The sequence below is a fragment of the Micromonas commoda genome, chromosome 3 (genome assembly GCF_000090985.2).
Source record: "Micromonas commoda chromosome 3, complete sequence".
Taxonomy (NCBI): Eukaryota; Viridiplantae; Chlorophyta; class Mamiellophyceae; order Mamiellales; family Mamiellaceae; genus Micromonas; species Micromonas commoda.
Genome location: NC_013040.1, coordinates 1,617,922 through 1,635,167, shown reverse-complemented (window position 1 = coordinate 1,635,167; position 17,246 = coordinate 1,617,922). Strand labels below are relative to the sequence as shown.

Here is a 17,246-nt window from a genome sequence, read left to right as displayed (position 1 = left end):
CCTCGCGCGCGCGGCTTACGACTTGGTGCTTTCCCCTGACTCATTTCCCAGGTACAAGTAAACATATTTTGTTTGTATTTGTCTATTAGGTCTCTCTATTTGCCCACTGAGAACCCCGATTTTCCGCATGATCTCACTCGGAAATTTGAATTCCGTTGGAGGGCGCCAGTAACAATCACGTTCCTCGGCGTTGACGAGCGACGGCGCGCGCACAGTGCGGTCCGTACCGTCGGGCGTCGCCTGCGAGCATCCTCGGCTTCGGAGGGTTCCCGCACGCGCGTTTCGCGATGCTGGACGAGTCGCACATCACGGAGGTGAGCGAGGGCGCGCGCGTCAGAGCGCGCGCCGAGCGCCAGCTCAGGTCGATGCTGCACGAGGAACCGTCGACGCACGACGCGCCCGAGGAGGCTCGAGCACCGGAGTCCTCGCCGCCGCATCCCATCGCGCGCGCCAGGCAGCTCGGCCACGATAAACTCCGCGCGATCGACGCCGCGATGGATTACATCGACCGCGCGGCGAAGGGAGGGGGAGGCGCCGCGAACGAGAAGGAGAACGCGGACGAAAACAGAGCCTCGGAGACGACCGCGGTGAACGCCAGCCCCGCGAAGCAGGCATCGGCGGAAGACGGCGGCGTTCGGCGATCGCGCTCCGGCAGGCGATCCGCAAAATCGTCGCAGGAGGTTGACGTGGAGAAGTGGCGCGCCATCCAGACGTGGGCGAGCGTCGACAGCGTCGCCGCGTCGATGGAGGCTGCGAACGGGCGACCGTCCGCGTTTCGAAAGTTCGAACCCTCGTCGTCGCGCCATTCGCCCTCGTTTGCGGTCGGGGACGCGTCGGAGCTTCCGGAGGATACCACCGCCGCGGACGACGTGATGTCCTCCCGACACCTCCTCTCCTCCGTCGGTGATCCCACGCCCGCCAAGAGCGCCGGCGGGCGCGGCGGCGGCGACCCGCTTCATCACAACCTCCCCGACACCCTCTCGCCCATCACGCAAGTCGCGGAGCCCCCCGTGCACGACGACCTGGCCAACGTGCAACCCGCCATCGTCGGCGCCGGCGACGTCGGCGACCGACACCGCCGCCACCGCGCATCCGCGTCGAAGCAGCTCGCGAGGCAGCGCAGGCTCGACGCCGAGGACTTAGGGGGCGACGCACAGCTGTGCGCCGCGAGCGACGAGACGCCGGCGTCGAAGCACCCCGCGTGGGCCACCCCGGGCCCGAACGGAGACGGAACGCAGCTGTGCGGCACCCGGGACGAGGAACGCGTCCGTGTCGTCGCGCCAACGCCGCCACGAGTCTCCGGCGTCGTCCCGTCGACCGACGCGGCCGCCGCGCAAACGGCGCTCGATCTGGAGGTGACCCGCCGCCGCGAGCGGGAGGCGCGCGCGGCGATGGAGAAGATGGAGCGCGCCATCGAAACGCTCAAGGCGGAGCGCGACGACGCGGTCGAGCGCGCCATGCGCGCGAGCGTCGCGGCCGACTCCGCGCGCGCCGCGAGGGATTCCGCGCTGAGCGATTCACAAAGTTCCTCGGCCGAGACGGTTCGGCTGCGTAAGAAGGTTGCGGATGCCGCGGCGAGGCTCAAAGAGGACGACCGCGAGCTCGCCAGGCTCCGCGATCTCCTCGCGCAGCAGGCTGCCGCCGCCGAGGACGCCGCGGGCGCCATGTCCGCGGACGTCGCCGCGGCGAAGGCCGCGAGGGAGGCGAGCCGGAGGGATTTGGAAGACGCCGAGGCGCGAAGGCTAGCCGCGGATCGCGCCCTGGCGGAGCTCAAGGAGACGCACCGAACGTTCGTCGCGGACGCGGGGGACCAGCTGGATCACCTCACGTCGCAGGTGGCGGTGCTCAAGGCTAGGCTCTCGGCGCAGGACGCCCGCGAGGCGATGATCGCGGACCAGGAGGCGCAAATCGAAGACCTGCGGCGCCGACTGGACACGGCGTGCGCGGGGCTTGAGGGCCCCGTGGTGAGCGCGCTTCGCAGGGCGAGGGCGACGCTTCGCAACGCCACGTCCGAGACCGGACCGGGTTTCGCCGCCGAGCACGACGAATCGTTCCGGGCTTTCGCCGGCGAAAACCCGGAAAGAGACGAAGGCCCGGGCGGCGGCTTGGACTTGGACAAAGCCGCCAAGGAGAGGCTCGAAGCCACGCCGATGCTCGCGTCGCAGGCGACGAAGCTCGCCGCCGACGTCGAGCGCGCCGCCGACCTACTCGCCTCGCGGCTGTGCGAGACGCGCGATAAAGCGGACGATTTAAGGCGCAGGTGCGACGCCGCGACGGAGTTTGAACACGGAGCAGAAGCTTTACGCGACGCGTACGTTAAATCGACAAAGGAGTGCGAACGACTCGCGAAGGAGCTGGCGTCGCTGACGGAAGCCAACGAGCTGGCGCGACAATCGGCGACGGACGCGGACGACCTCGCGTCGGCGGCGATGGAGGCGCGCGACAGGGCCGAGACGGCGGCGAAGGCGGCGAGGGAAAACGCCGAATCGACAGTCGAGCGAGCGGAGGCGCTCAGGGCTCGCGCGGAGGCGCGCGCGGCCAAGGCTGAGCTGCTGGCGAGCGCCGCGCGGGAGGCGCAGGCCGAGGCGGAGGCGGAGGCGGCGCAGGCGACGGCGGCGCTAGACGCGGCGCGGCGGCGGGAAGCTAGCGCGGCGGCGGCGGCGGCTCGCGCCACCGACGAAATCGTCGCCAAGGAAGCCGCCGCCGCCGCCGCGGTCTCGTCCGCGGAGGAGCTCACCGCCATCGTCACCTCGCTCAAGACGCAGGTGGCGACACTGAAGACGTCGCTCACGTCGGCGGAGACGAAGGCGAAGGCGGCGGAGGGGGACGCGAACGCGGCGAGGGACGAGTGCGAACGAGCGTTGAGGCGAGCCGAAGACGCGGAGACTGCGGCGGCGACGTACAAGATCCGCGCGGACTCGGCCGACGCCGACGTGGAGGTGAAATCCGAGCGCATCCGCGAGCTGCGAGCGGCGGTGGCGGACGCGCTCGGCACCCGCGCCGACGACGAGGACACCGTCGCGAAGCTCAACGAGGAGCTGCTCGCTATTGGCGAAAAATACGCCGCCGCTCGGGAGGAGGCGAAGGCGAACAAAGACGCTCTAGCGGACGCCGTTAAACGCGTCGAGTCCCTCGAGGACGAGATCGCGGCCGCGCGTCTTTTGGCGGAGAGCGCGACGGACGACGCCGTCGACGCGGCGGGCGAATACTTTGCCGCGTACGCCGAGGAGACCCAGGACCTGGTCCACTTCCTCTACGACGGCGCCGAGAAGGTCAACGCCGAGGTGGCGTCGGCGAAGAAAAGGGAGGGTGAGTTCCGCAGGGCGTTCGCGGCGGTGCTCGCGGCTTTGGACAGCGCCGTCGCGGGGGCGTACGCCCCGGAGACGCGAGCGGACGCGAACGACTCTCCCCCGGTGCCGAACTTCGAATCACTCGCGCCCGCTCGGCTGGCGCCGCCCACGGGGAAAACGCTGGACCACGGGCTCCTGGGCGTCCAATCGCGGGACGACACGTCGGATGCGGCGGAGGACGCGCCGGCGATGCCCCGGTCCGAGGGGGATCACACGGAAGCGAACGGCGAGGTCGACGGCTCGAACCCGCGCGCGCTCGCCGCGGACGAAGTCGCGCCCGCCGCGGAGGCTCGCGGGACGTGGGCGGCGAAGCAACTCTCCGCGAGGGTTCACGCGGTGGTGTACGAGCGGACGGTGGCACTCACGACCGTTACGACCGTTACGACGCAGCTGGCGGCCGCGAAGGAAGCCGCCTCGAACGCCGAAGCCGCCGCGTCCGCGTCCGGTGCCGAGCTGGCGTCGCTGAGGAGTGAGCTGGCATCGGCTGAGAAGCGCGCGGCGGAGCTTGGCGAAGTCGCCGCCGCCGCCAAGTCCGAAGCGGCTCGATTGGCGACGGAGGCTAAGGAACTCAGGCGCTCCGCGGAGGATGCGGAAACGAAGGAACGGGCCATCGTCGCGCGAGACGCGTCGAACGCGCTCGTCGCGGCGGACGAGCGTTCAGCGGACCTCCAATCGCGCCTCGACGCCGCCGAGGAACGCGCGTTGTCCGCCGCCGCCGAGGCTGACGCGGCGGCGGCGCGAGCCGAGGAGGCGGCGACGGCAGCCGCGGACGCCGAGGCGGCGGCCGCCGAGGCGGACGGGCAGCTCGCGCAACTCGCGGAGGAGTCGGAGCGGCTCGCCGGCGCGCTCATCGAGTCGGAGACGTCCGCGGCGCAGTACCAGCGCGCGGCGATGGAGGCTGAACGGAGAACGGATGAGCTCTACTCGGACCTCGCCGCGCTTCGAGCCTTTGTAGACGTGGGCGTCTCGGTGGCTGAACCGGTGTTCCGCCGCGTCGACGCGCTCCGGCGCGAGAACCTGGCGCTCCGCGCGAGAGTTCCGATGCTCGCCCAGCGATGCGTCGGCGCGAGGGGCGCGCGGCTCAAGGCTCTTCGGGAGAGAAACTCGGCGGTTCGGGAGCGAAAATCCTTCGCCGACGCGTACGAGCGAGGAAAGAAAAAGTACTACGAGTTGGAGGTTGCGTTCAACGAGACGCGCCTGGCGATGCACGACGACCTGCGAAAGGAGAAGAAGAAGGCGGTGGACGCGCGGGACGTGGCGGACAAGGCGGCGGCTGAGCTGGACGCCATCGTCAAGAAGCAAGAGCAGCTCAGGCGCGAGCTGAAGCTCTCGGTGGATCGGCACAAGTCCGCCGCGAAGGAATCGACGGCCAAGCTGAGAGACCTCGAGCAGAGGGTCGCCGAGGCGGAGTCCAAGCTCCGGGAGTCGCAGGTGGATCGCGCGAAGAACTCGAGACGCGCAAAGGAGCTCGAGCAGCAGTGCGCCGTCTTGAAGAAAGCGGCCAAGGCTGCCGAAAAGTCCAGAGCCGGCGCCGCCGCCGAACTCTCCGCGAAGCGAGCGGAGCTCTCGGAAGCCGACGCGCGGTTAAAGAACGCCGAGGCGGCGGCGGCGGCGGCGGCGGCGGCGGCGCTAGCCTCCGCGCAGGGCGCCGAGACGCTGACCGCCAAGCTGGAGTCGCAGAAGCAGACTCTTCGCGAAGCAGACTCGAGCGACAGGGTGCGAGAGCTTCGCGAGGCTCTGACGGCGGCGCTGGAAGCCAAGGCTGCCGCCGAGGAGAAACTCGCGTCGGACGTCGCCGCGCTCGAGGCTGACGTCAGAGAACTCGTATTCCTCGGTTCACACACGTCCACCGCGAAGAAAGGCAAAGATGCTCGTTCGACGACGACGTCTTCGTTTGAGCTAGCTGAGACGCCGGCGTCGTCGCGAACGTCGATGCCGTCGCCGACGCCCTCGGAGGACGCCGCGGTCGCGTTGTCGGCGATTCACCCGCAGCGACTCGACCTCCTCGCGGGCTCCTCGGGCGGCGGGACGCCGATGGAGGCGACGACATCGAAGCCGTCGCGCCTCGCGGTGGTGGTGAGCGACGCCGACGCGGTGGAGATTGAACCCACCACGCACGCGACCGCCGACGACGCGACCGACGACGCCGCCGTCAACGCCACTAACAACAACAACAACAACAACAACAACAACAACAACAACAACAACACTGTCGATTTCACCGCGGATATGGCCGCGCTCGAGGAAGAGGCCGAGTCCCTCCGCGCAGAGGTTGAGGCCCTGCGCCTGGAAGTCGCGGGCGCTCGAGCGGATGCCGCCGCGGACGCCCGACGCGCCGCCGTCCTGGAGGAGTCGATGGCGTCGATGAAGAGAGCCGCGGCTGAGGCGCAGTCGATCGCGGGCGACATCGACGACGAGACACAGCTGGCGACGCACGCGGCGATTGAGGCGTCCGTGACGGACGCGATCGGTCTCGCCGTCGACGTAGACGAGACCGATGGCGACGCGGTAGACAGCGACGCGAACGACGGCGAGGATCCCGGCCTGGAGTCGCCGGAGACGCCGATTGGGGCGACGATTGCGCGAGCCGGCACGCCGCCGCTACCCCCCGCGGCGGCGGACTCGCCGTCCAGGCGCGCACAGCTCAACGCCGCCGTGCACGCGCCGAACGCGCCCGTCTCCTCCGCTCCCCGGGCTCCGTCGCCGCTCGGGCTCAACGCCGTTCACGGCCCCGTCGCCACGGGGTCGTTGGCGGTGGATCCCCGCGAGAGGCCGAGCCCGCCCGAGGAGGGCTCGCTCGCCGCCGCGCTCGAGCAGACGCTGCCCATCAACGGCGGCGGCACGAACAAGATGCCGTCCAGGAACTCGTCCGCGTGCGCCTCCGCCAACTCGCTCGCGTCCATAGCGGAGGGTTCGTCGGGGGAAGAAGAAGACGCGGAAGGGGAGGATGCCGACGCCGACGCGACGGATGGAGAAGCGTCGGTCGATTCGCCTTGCCCCGCGTTCAACGATATGGCAAAGGGCGGCGGCTTCGCCGAGCTCGAAACGGAGCTCGCGCTGCGCCGTAAGCTCGCCAGGGAGGCATCGCGCAAGGCCCAGTTGCTGTCGCAGGAGTGCCAAACGCTCTCCGCCGCGCTGGAGGAGGCGAAGAGTGCCGCGTCGCGCTTCGAAAAGAGAGCGGCGGCGGCGGAGAAGATCGCCGCAAACGCAATATCGCACGCGGAGACTGAGGAGGAGCGACACGCCGCGTGGACGGCGGAGTTGACTGAACGGTGCGAAGCCCTGTCGGAGGAGTTACACGCGGCGAAGGAGTCGCGCGACGCCGCGGTGAAGAAGGTTGAGGAGCTCGAGCTGAGGCTGGTGGATATCGCCTCCGACGGCGCCTCCGCGACGAACACCCGTCCCAACACGCCGAGCCCCGTCAAGGGCGAGAACGACCCGGCCGAGTTGGTAACGGTCGAAGAAACGGCCGAACCCGCGTCCGAGGTGTCCGAGGTGAGGCTCAGCATCAACGTCGTCGACGTGGCGTCGCACGAGCGAGAGGACCATCTGCTCGCGCGCGCCGAGCTCGCTGAATCCGCCGTCGCGGAGCTCAGGGCGAAGCTCGAATCCGCAAACGTCCGCGTCGCCGCCGCGGAGGACGAGCTCCGAGCGGCGAGGAAAACGGTCGAAGAAACGGCCAAAACGGTCCAAGAAACGGCCGAAGAAACGACCAAAACGACCGAAGAACTCAGAACGCGGGTCAACGCGCTGGACGCCGCGCTCGTCAACGCCAAGGACGAGGCGGACGCGTACCGATCCGCACTCGCCGATGCCGAAGCCAAACTGGTTTCGTCGGCGGAGGCCGAAAAGTTAAACCATCAATCCTTGGTTCGACGCGTCGACGCCGCCGAGAAGGACCTCGCGGATGCCCTCGCCAGGTGCGCGGACATGAGCGAGAGGCGAGACGCCGCGGAGTTGCGCGCGGCGAGCGCGGGAGCCGCGGCGGATTCCGCCGCCGCCGCCGCCGCCGAGAGCCACGCCGCGATGTTGGACGCCGAGCGAAGAGCCGAGGACGTCAAGAGGGAGATGGAAGACGTCAAGAGGGGCGCCGAGGCCGAGGCGGACGCGCTGGGCGCGAGGCTCGAAGCCGCGCTCACCGAGCTCGCGGACGCCCGCGCGCTCGCGGTCGGTCTCGTCGGTTTCGCGAACGCCGACGACGACGGCCATCCCGATCCCGAATCTTTCCCCAGCGACGCCGCCGAGGACGGATCGGAGTCGGCCGAGGAAAAAGATCCGGCGTCGCCCGGCGGATCCGGGTCCGGCTCGATCGTCGTCGCCGGCGCGCCCGCCGAACTCCTCGAGGAGCTCGTGCGCCGCCGCGTCAGGGAGGCGCAGCTCGAGGCTGACGCCGCGAAGCTCCGCGTGCAACTGGACGCGGCCGAGTCGAGGCTACGTCGGACACGCGCCGAGCTCGAGGATTCGGCGGGAAAAATCGCTTCGTCGCCCTCCGGCTCGGGCGCCGGTTCCGCGGCTGGCTCGGACGCGGACCCCGAGCTACCCGCGCTCGCGTCCGAGCTGGCCGAGTACAAGGCTAAGTGCGCGCACCTTCGATCGATGCTCGACGCGAAGGAGGAGGCGCTGGAGGAGGTTGAGCGTCGCGCCAGATCCGCGGCGGAGGCGGCGGCTTCGTTCGCCGCGCTCTCCTCCGCCGAGACGCCGACGAGGTCCCCGCCCGTCGAGAAGATCACGCAGGGTGCCGACCCGGGTGCCGACCAGGGTGCCGTGGACGCGGCCGTCGTGGAGGCTGCGGTGGAGAAGCGACTCGCCGCGGTGGGATCCATCATCGAGACGTGGCGCCGAGCCGTCGAGGCTAAGGAGCTCGAGATTGGCGCTCTCGCCGCCAGAATCGACGAGCTCGAAGCCTCGGCTGCGAACCACGCGGAGAATTCGGGGACGACGAACGGGGACGACGAACGAGCTCGGGCGCGGCTCGATGCGGCGGAGCGCGAGGTTCGCGACGCCGCGGACAAGCTCGCCGCCGCGCTGCTCGCGTCGGAGGATCCCGCCAGGACGGATCTCGCGCCCATCTCCAAGACGAAGAAGATGCCTCTGGGCGTCGCCGCCGACGCCGCGGTGGCTCGCCTCGCCTACCTCGCCAAACGCGCCGAGGTTCACGAGTCTGAGACGCGCGGGCGAGAGGTGGACGCGCGGACGCACGAGGCGGCGATGGCAAAGGCGGACGCGAGGCTCGCCGAGCTCGCGCGCGCGCTCAAGGAGAGCGCGGAATCGGAAGGGAAAGCTCTCGCCGCCGCCGCGCAGTCGGAGGCGGCGAAGGCGAGCGCGGAGGCGGCGTTCGAGAAGTGCGTCGACGACCTTCGCGCCGCGGAGCGCACCGCGGAGGAGCTGAGGGCGCGCGTCGCATCCGCGGGAGACTCGCGGGAGCGCGATCAGGGTGGCCAGGCGCGGGCTCTGATGCTCCAGGCGGAGTGCTCGGAACTTCGAGCCAAGGTTGAGAAACGAAACAGGGAGGTTCGCGAGCTGAACCAGATGCTGAAGGCGTGGGAGGCGATGCGCCACAGCAAGGACCAGCAGATCGCGCAGCTCGTGGAGCGGTGCAGGAAGTTCGAGGAGGAGGCTGCGGACAAGGCGAGGGCCATCGACGCCATGCGGTCGAGGCTCGGCCGAGACGGGCAGCCGGGTGGTGCCTCGGTCGGAGCCGGCTCCGTCGGCTCGGTGTCGTTCAATCGCACCCCGCGGCGGAGCCCCACCGGTACGTCCATGCGCCTGTCGCCCTCGCCCGCGCCGTCGTCGGTGTCGTCGTTCGCCTTTGGCACCAGGGCGCCCTCCGGAGGCGCGGCGCCGTCGCCGGTGAACGTCGATAAGGAAAACCCGGAACGTTTGCCTTCGGCGACGAAGAGGTTCGCGGCGATGGCGGCGCTGGGCGGCGAGAGCCCGGGCCGGCCGGCCGGCGGGGGCGTGAAGGGATCGATCGACGCCGAGGTGTTCGCGCGGGTGGGCGGCGGCGTGGGCGCGAGCCCGAGGGGCGGAGTGCCGAGCCCGAAGCGCGCGCTGAGAACAATAGGGAGATGAGAGGTGTGGACGACGCCGAGCGCGTCGTCCCGTCGGGTACGGGAAATACAATGGTAACTTATTTATTACAAAGCGCCGAGGGTATCTTCTGTTTCGGACCCTGCTCGTCGTGTGATGACGCTCCTCGAGTCGTGAGCGTCTTATTTTCCGCCGCATGCGAGGGGGCTCAGACGTTGTTCACGTCGATGAAGCCACGGTCCGTCTTCGGGACCTTTTCCTTGTTGTAGTTGTTGACGACCCGGTGCGCAATGACACCGGCGACGGTGGCTCCGGCGACGGTGCCGAGAACGGCGCCGGCGATGACACCACCGCTGACCTTCTTGTCGTCGTCCTCCGCGGGCAGTGGACAACCACCCACGCAGTTGCTCTTTCCTGGACTGGGCGCGGGGTTCTCGGAATAGGCCCATTCACCGGTCCCGTCGACTTTCCTCTGCATGGTCTTGGTCGGAGAACCCAAGCCGGTCAGTTCAATCTCGTCGACGACCTGCTTCTTGTCGTTCAGGAGCGTGACGGTGTCGGTGCCGCCGATGCCAAATTTGAACGTCTCCTCGCCGCAAAGCAGCAGAAATCCGTATCCGGGGATGACGTGTTTGTCGTTGTCCGGGAAGATGTGCACGTCCGCGTGAAGGACGCCTTTCTCGTCCGCGAGGTGCCATTTCCCGATGTCCACGGGATTCTTGCCATAGTTGTAAAGCTCGACCCAGTCTTCACCATTGCACACGGCATCGCTGCCCTTGTCCGCGATCTCGTTGAGCACGACGGTGGATGATCCCGGCGGAGCCGTCGCGGCGGCATCGCCTTCGGGCTTGTACTTCATCCCCTTGTTGGTTTTCTTCGGGGTTGGAGGAGTGAGATACGTCCAGATCCCACTGCCGTCCTCGGTGCGTCCATACACGGTGGTCGTGTCACCGCGCTTGAGGAGCGGGCCGGCGGTGTCCATCGTGTTGTTCGCGGCGTCAAGAAGGGTAATCTTATCGTCGGATCCGATGCCGAACTTGAAATCGTGGAAACCCCCGGTCCCGTCCTTGTACTCACCACAGAGGAGCATAAAACCGCCGGCGGGGATCACGGCGCCAGAGTGAACGTAAGCGTCCTTGTGGTCCTTGCCGTTGTCATCGTGAAGCCTCCAGCCGGTGATGTTGACCGCGTCGGGCTCGGCGTTGTAGATCTCGACGTAATCCGCGGGAGGATCGCAAGCCACGGTCTTAGCCATGTCGGTGCCCTTGTCGGCGATCTCGTTAAGATACACCTGGAGCTTGTCGGGCAGCATGTCCTTGTTGCTGGCGCCTGGGGAGGGCTTGCGCAGAACCTTGAATGCGGTTCCGTCGACGGCGCCCGCGCCGTCCTTCTCGCGGGCGTAGGTCTTGTACACCGTGGGAGACGGGTCGGTCACCTCGAAATCGACCTTCGGGAGCTTACCCGTGGTGTCGACGACGGTGCCGGCTGCGTTGAGGAGGGTGACGGTGTCCTCCCCGCCGATCCCGAATGCGAATTCGGTGGCAGCAGTCGGAGCATCTTTCTGGCACAGGAGGAGGAAACCCTTGGAGGCGATCTTGGTGCCCGCCGCGAACGTGAACGTGTCGGCGTCGCCCGCTCCTTTGTTGTCGTGGATCTGAAAGTTGCCGATGTTGACCTCGGCGGCCGCGCCGTTGTAGAGCTCGATCCAATCATTTCCACCGCATTTGACACCGTCGCCTTTTGGCGCGACCTCGTTGATTACGACCGAGGCGTGCGCGCCTGATGCCGCGAGTAGCGCTCCAGCGAGAACCGCTTTGTAGGAAACTTTTCCCATGATGTATATGGTTTTTGACCTCGGGACGTGTGGCGTCGTGGCGCTGGACGGAAGCGCGCGGTGCGAGTGGAACGCCTGGTCAGACGACAAGCTAGTCGATTGGTATCCAAAAAGTATCATAATGAAACGCTCGAGCGAGGAATATTCTTTCAGCGAAACGTTCGGGTTTAGGGTTTAACTTAGGGTACAGGTACAAAAAGTAGTCTACGTTCTTTTTTGGACCTTCTTGGCTTGTGACTCGTGGGAACCGCGGATGCGAAAATTCCGCGGGGATGTGCTCGCCTGCCCACCGAAACTCTTGTAAAAGTAGACTACTTGTACCAGCCAGTGGTCTATGCGCCGCCTCAGACGTCCTCCGAGAGCTCGAGGAACCTCCCGCGTTCGAAACCGCCCGAGCGCCCCCCGCCGACGACATCGCGCCACCTCTCCGCGAGCGCCTCGCGCCTCGCATACGCCAAGTACCCCGCCGCGCCCGCCACGATGACTGCGACGAACGCCGCCGCCGAGACGCCGCCCTTTTCCAACCCCGCTTTTTTTGGAGGAGGAGGAGCGCCCCCGAGCACCGCCCCGCCCTCCCCGTCCCCGTCATCCTCGCCGCCCCCGTCATCCCGGTCGTCACCGTCGTCCTCCCCTCCCCCGTCGTCCTCCCCACCCCCGTCGCCCTCCCCACCCCCGTCGTCCTCACCATCATCGTCACCGTCGTCCTCCCCGTCGCACCCCCGCGGAAAAGCCGCGCAGTCCTCCGCCCACAGCAGCAGCTCGTTCGGCTCGCCGACGACCCAGAGGCGCCGCCTGTCGTGGTCCCACGCCACCCCTTCCGGCTGATTGGCCTCCTCGTCTGGGACGACGAGCGACCCGACGACGGCGGCGGTGACGGGCGGGTCGTCGTTGGTACTTTGATTCGACGCGAGCCGAAGCAACGCGACGGTCTTGGTCTCCTGCGACAGGAGCAACAGCGACGGGTCCCGGTTCGGCACGAAGGACACCCCCGCGAGGTCCGTCATCGAAACCCCCGCGTCATCGAACGCGTCGTTGCCCCGGAACACCGTCGAGAAGTCCACGTCGGGGTCTTCCTCGCCCGTCGCGGCGAGGGTCGGTTCCCGCTGGAAGGAGTACACCGCCATTTTCCCGTCGTCGTGCTTCCCCTCGCGCGCCACGAAAAACGTCGCGGTGCTCGGATCGTACGCCACGCCCTCCAGCCCACTGTTATGCTTGACCGGCTCTTCGTCCAGGGCCTTGAGTTGGTACGCCTCGCCCGTCGGCTGGAACGTGCGGGCGTCGTACACGATGACTCGTTGTCCGGGGATCGGATCGTCCAGATCCGCCTCCTGGCTCACGGCCACGTGGGAGGCGCCCAGGAAAGTCACGCCCTCGGAATCCCACGCCGACGCCTCGATGCCCTCGCGTTTTGTCAACGCGCACCCCGACGTGGAAGCGAACGGGTCGTACCGAACCAGCATCGGAGGCTTGTTGACGACCGCGACGAGGGTGCCGTCGTTCGGATCGACGGACACCCCGCTGAGGTTATCATCCACCTCGCTCAGCACCTGCTTGCCGCAGTAACGCAGCGAGCCAAGGTTTAGATCCTGCGCGCTCGAGGTGGCGAGGAACGCGAGGGTCACCAGCGCCGCCCTGAGCGAGCGCGAGGAGCGCATCGCGTCTTCGGGCGAGCGCCCCTCTCCGTGTTCGGAAGGAATATTATGCGTTTTCCTGGATGTTTCGATTTTGGTCAAGTAATTCAGTTTTGCAGGTTCGTTTCGTAACTGTTTGCCTGTGGATATATCTAATTGGAACTTTCTCAAGCAAGATTCGGAGGGAACAGTTCAAACACCCATCAGCTTCTCTTTTTATGGTAAGAGGTGAGCCGTCGCGACGGCACACGCGGTGCAACGCCCAACCGCGTCGCAGGCGTCGTCACTCGTCCTTTTCCCGCGCGGGCGCACACGGCGGGGCGAGCGCGGGCCATTCGTCCTCGCAGCCCCCGGGGGCGGTCGGCATGTCGGACGACGACGGCGTTCCACTGCGCCAGCGCGCCGCGGGCGCCGCGGTGGCGGCGTGCGTCTCCGCCGTGGTCGTCAACCCCCTCGACGTGGTCAAGACTCGCATCCAGGCGCAGGGTGCCTTTGCGACGGTCAAGAACGGCGGCGGCGGCGGATTCGCCGCGCAACCCGCGCTGGTGGGCGCCGACCACGTGTGCCCGCCTCGATGCCCCACCACCGGCAACCTCAGCAAGCTGTGCGCCCCGGAGTGCAACGTCTACACGTCCACCTACGACGTCCTCCGCAAGATCTGGCGGCAGGAGGGGCCCGCGGCGCTGTTTCGCGGGACGTCCACCGCGCTCGCCATCGCGGTACCGACGGTGGGCATATACCTGCCGTGCTACGATGTGTGCCTCGGAGAGCTGAAGAGACGCCTCGGCGCGTCCGAGTGGGGGAGGGAGTACGCGCCGCTCGCGCCCGTCGCAGCGGGGGCGGCGTCGCGGACCCTCGCGGTGCTCTGCGTGGCGCCCTTAGATCTCGTGAGAGTCAGGACGCAGGCGATGAAAACGGGCGGAGGCGGAGGAGGAGGCGGAGGAGGAGGCGGAGGCGGAGGCGGGGCGCGCGGAGGGCCCCACGTGCCGGGACTGTGGCAGGGTCTCGCGGCGTCCGCGGCGGGGGACCGCGGAGCGGGCGGCGCGTCGGGCGAAGGATCAAACGGAATTTGGAAAAACGGAGCCTCCTCACGCGGGGTTGTCCGAAGGCTGTGGACGGGCGTGGCGCCGACGCTCGCGAGGGACGTGCCTTACTCGGCCGCGTACTGGCTCGCGGTGGAGACGCTGCGCGACGACCTGACGCGGCGGGTGCGCGTCGCGAGGGGGGGCGGCGACGATGGAGGGGACTCGCAAACCGGCGAGGGGGGTTCGACGGCGAGCGGGACGGTTGAACCGCCGCTCACCCGCGGCGACATGCTCCGCGTCAACTTCGCCTCGGGCGTGTGCGCGGGGGCGTTGACGGCGGCGCTGACCACCCCGCTGGACGTCGTGAAGACGCGTGTTCAAATCCGCGACGTGCCGAAAGATTTCGCGGGCGGGATACCCGTCGACGGCCCCGGCGGCGCGGGCGCGGTGCCGAGCGGCGTCAAGAACGGAGGCGTCAAGAGAGGCCTCCTCTCGGAACTCGGCGCGGTGGCGAGGGAGGGCGGGGCGAGGGCGCTGTTCGCCGGGTGGGCGCCGAGGGCGATCCGCGCGGGTCCCACGTGCGGCATAGTGCTCGTCGCGTACGAGTTTGCCAAGACGTGGCAGATGTGAACGATGATGGATCGCGACCAAAATAGTTTGCGCGTCGTCGAATACAAGGTTAAAGTTAATACGTGTTACGTCGTCACGAAGCGATGGACTCGAACTCTGCGAACCTCCGTTCGCGCATCTCCGGGCACCCCGTGTCCTTGACGAGCCCCCGGCGCATGGCGTTCTTCTTGAGCTCCACCGTGTACTCCTCCGGGAACCTGTACCCCAGCCCGTCGTGGAACTGGTGGTACACCTCCGCGGGATAAAACGGCAGGCGGTCCGAGTCGTAGATCCAAACCGCGTTGAAGACGTCGTCTTCGGCGGGTTTCTGGTTCGGCGCGTTACCCTCGCCGGGTAACAGTCTCATGCCGTTCACGTTCTCCTCCTCGATGATCTTCATGAGCGGCGAGTCGATTCCCCCGGGGACGCCGATCATGTTCCTGTATCCCGCGCCCGCGTCTTGCGGGTCCAGCCGCTGCATGCCGAACCCCCGAATCTTCTTAAAGTTGGCAAAGTAGGTCCTGGCGAACGCTCGGAGGTCCTCCGTCGCCTTCTCCGGTGACGCGTCGCTCAGCACCGTGCGCACCACCTCGCCGTGGCCGAGGCGCTCGTACACCGTGTCCGGGCTCCCGTAGTAGTAGCACACCTTGCCGTCCTTTCCTTCCGTCGAGAAACCTCCCGCGTACCCGACGAGCGAGCTTACCTCGTCGTCCGTGCGCCCCAGCTGCGTGCGCTCCGTCTGCACGAACTCGTGCTGGCGGCCCCAGAAGCACCCGTTGCCGAAGTACACCTCCGCGCCGGGCGCGGCGACGGCGAGGTCGCCGAGCGCGGCCGCGGGCGAAGTCAGGGGAAGGCTCGACTCGACGACGCCCTCCTCCGCGGCGAACGCGCCCTTGACGGGTGACGCCAGCAGGCTCGAGATCGTCGCGGATAACGCGGCACCGAAGACGGCGCGCCTCGACGCTCTCGCGGGTGGGGAGGGCGCGCCGGGCGGGGTGGGCGCCGCGCGCGCCTGGACGAGCGCGCGGCGCGCGGGAGGGGTAGCGCGCGGCGCGGGAGCGAGCGAGAGGGTGGGCACGACCGACGTCATTGGCGCGCGGTCGGGAAGTGATGACGCAGGAAGCTGTGCTGTCGTGGCTGGAGTGCTGGACCCAGACTCGCGCTGCGAGCTGACGGCCTGTCGTTTTCTTGGAACGCTCGAACGGTGTCAGTTTTCTGGGAGAGCGGGGAAGAGGATGCGACGAACACGGGCGCGAAGCGAAAGAGAGCACTACCCTTAGCTACCACTACTGCGAAGGTACGAGAATCGGCTACGCATCACCGACGCGTCACCGATCCTCCTCCTCCTCCTCCTCTACGCCGACGCCCGCGCGTTCCATGTCTCGTTCCAACCCCCGCACGTTCACCCTCGTCCACCCCACGAGCGCCACCCTGTCCCCTTCAAACTTGGTCGCGTAACTCGCGTCCTTCGTCAGGTGCCCGGTGGTGGACCGGGTGTACCGCACGCCGTTGACGTCGCACACCTCGCCGAACCAACCGTCGTCACCCGGCGGAACGTCGATCAACCACCGCCGACCTTCGCCCCCCGCCCACAGCACGTTTATCAGCCCCGCGCCGTGCACACCAAACACCACGCGCGCGTTGCAGAACGCGCGGCGCTGCTCCGTGACGGACATGCCGTCCGCGACGACGCGGCCGAACCGCCACCCGCGCTTACTCGCCCACCGACGGAGAAACGCGTCAACCTCCTCCGGGTTTGTCACCGCGCGAACTTTTCGTTCCAGCAGCTCGTCGTCTGTGAGGTGTTCCACGCTGCGGACGTTCATCTCCCGCGCGATGGCGTCGACGTCGCCGCGAACGACGTGGACCACCTCGGGCGCGTCGGCGCAGGCCTCGCCCCAGTACTTGGCGTTGGCGGACGCGACGCGACGGAGCGGCGCGTAGAGGGTCGTCGCGGAGGCGTCGTCCGCCTTGCACAACCTGGGCGGTGAGTCACCGGGCGGTGAGTCACCGGACGTCGTCGTCGTCGTCGTCTGGGGTTGGATCCGGCTGGGACCCGCGCGGCGGACGCCCAGGGCGCCGCGCGGGCGGGCGTCGTTCGACGTCGACGACGCGCGACGAACTTCTCCTCCCCCCGCGTGATGAGAGACGGCGACTTGTCCCGATGTATCCACGAATGTCACCGTCGCGTTGTTGACGAGCGACGCCACCTCCGTCGTGACCGCCTCGATGAGCGCGTCCTTCCCCGCGCCCAACTCGCGCAGCCGCGCGAGCGGAAGGTGCACGTCGTAGCACGCCCCCGGTCCGTTGACCGCCGTGCATCGCAGCACCGACGGGACGAAGTTTCTCATGATGTGCGAGTAGTGCGTCGGCACGTCGTCCACCTGCTCGCCGAGCGGGTACCCGAGCCACCACTCGCCGTCCTCGGAGGCGGTGCGGGGGACGATGCCCGCGCCGACGATGCGAACGTCAGCGCATCGTCGGGCGTGCGCCGCTCGGGCGCCGCCGAGGCGCGCGGGGTCGTCGCCGAGCGCGGCGGACCCGCGCGCGGCCGCGGGCCCCACCGACGACGCCAGCACCGAGCGCGAGATGCCAACCACGCCGAGGAGGGTCAGCAGCACCGCCGCGCAGGATAGGACGACGAACGCGGCGTGGGAGCGTTCCCTCGACATCGTCTCCTCGGCCTTGTCGCGCATGGACCGCGCCGTGCCGTGCGCGCGAACCGTCGCCGCGGCTCCAAGTGGCGTTGCGCAAATCGGTAACACCT

General features: G+C 68.2%; 5 protein-coding genes across 5 annotated transcripts; 2 read left to right on the top strand and 3 right to left on the bottom strand.

The window, feature by feature from the left end:
• Window positions 1-287: 287 nt before the first annotated feature.
• Window positions 288-9,422, top strand: MICPUN_99765 (predicted protein; the record flags this gene model as incomplete). The annotated part of the gene is made up of 1 exon (XM_002501119.1): window positions 288-9,422. The coding sequence occupies one exon, from the start codon at window positions 288-290 to the stop codon at window positions 9,420-9,422; it is 9,135 nt and encodes a 3,044-aa protein (XP_002501165.1).
• A 166-nt stretch (window positions 9,423-9,588) lies between these two features.
• On the bottom strand, window positions 9,589-11,214 carry MICPUN_99764 (predicted protein; the record flags this gene model as incomplete). The annotated part of the gene is made up of 1 exon (XM_002500691.1): window positions 9,589-11,214. The coding sequence occupies one exon, from the start codon at window positions 11,212-11,214 to the stop codon at window positions 9,589-9,591; it is 1,626 nt and encodes a 541-aa protein (XP_002500737.1).
• Window positions 11,215-11,558: 344 nt separating this feature from the next.
• MICPUN_57405 (predicted protein) lies at window positions 11,559-12,869 on the bottom strand (the record flags this gene model as incomplete). Its single annotated transcript, XM_002500690.1, has 1 exon — window positions 11,559-12,869. The coding sequence occupies one exon, from the start codon at window positions 12,867-12,869 to the stop codon at window positions 11,559-11,561; it is 1,311 nt and encodes a 436-aa protein (XP_002500736.1).
• Window positions 12,870-13,210: 341 nt separating this feature from the next.
• Window positions 13,211-14,500, top strand: MICPUN_57404 (mitochondrial carrier family; the record flags this gene model as incomplete). Its single annotated transcript, XM_002501118.1, has 1 exon — window positions 13,211-14,500. The coding sequence occupies one exon, from the start codon at window positions 13,211-13,213 to the stop codon at window positions 14,498-14,500; it is 1,290 nt and encodes a 429-aa protein (XP_002501164.1).
• A 73-nt stretch (window positions 14,501-14,573) lies between these two features.
• On the bottom strand, window positions 14,574-17,151 carry MICPUN_57403 (predicted protein; the record flags this gene model as incomplete). The annotated part of the gene is made up of 2 exons (XM_002500689.1): window positions 14,574-15,648; window positions 15,812-17,151. 2 exons carry the CDS (start codon window positions 17,149-17,151, stop codon window positions 14,574-14,576), a joined length of 2,415 nt encoding a protein of 804 aa, XP_002500735.1.
• Between the last annotated feature and the right edge of the window lie 95 nt (window positions 17,152-17,246).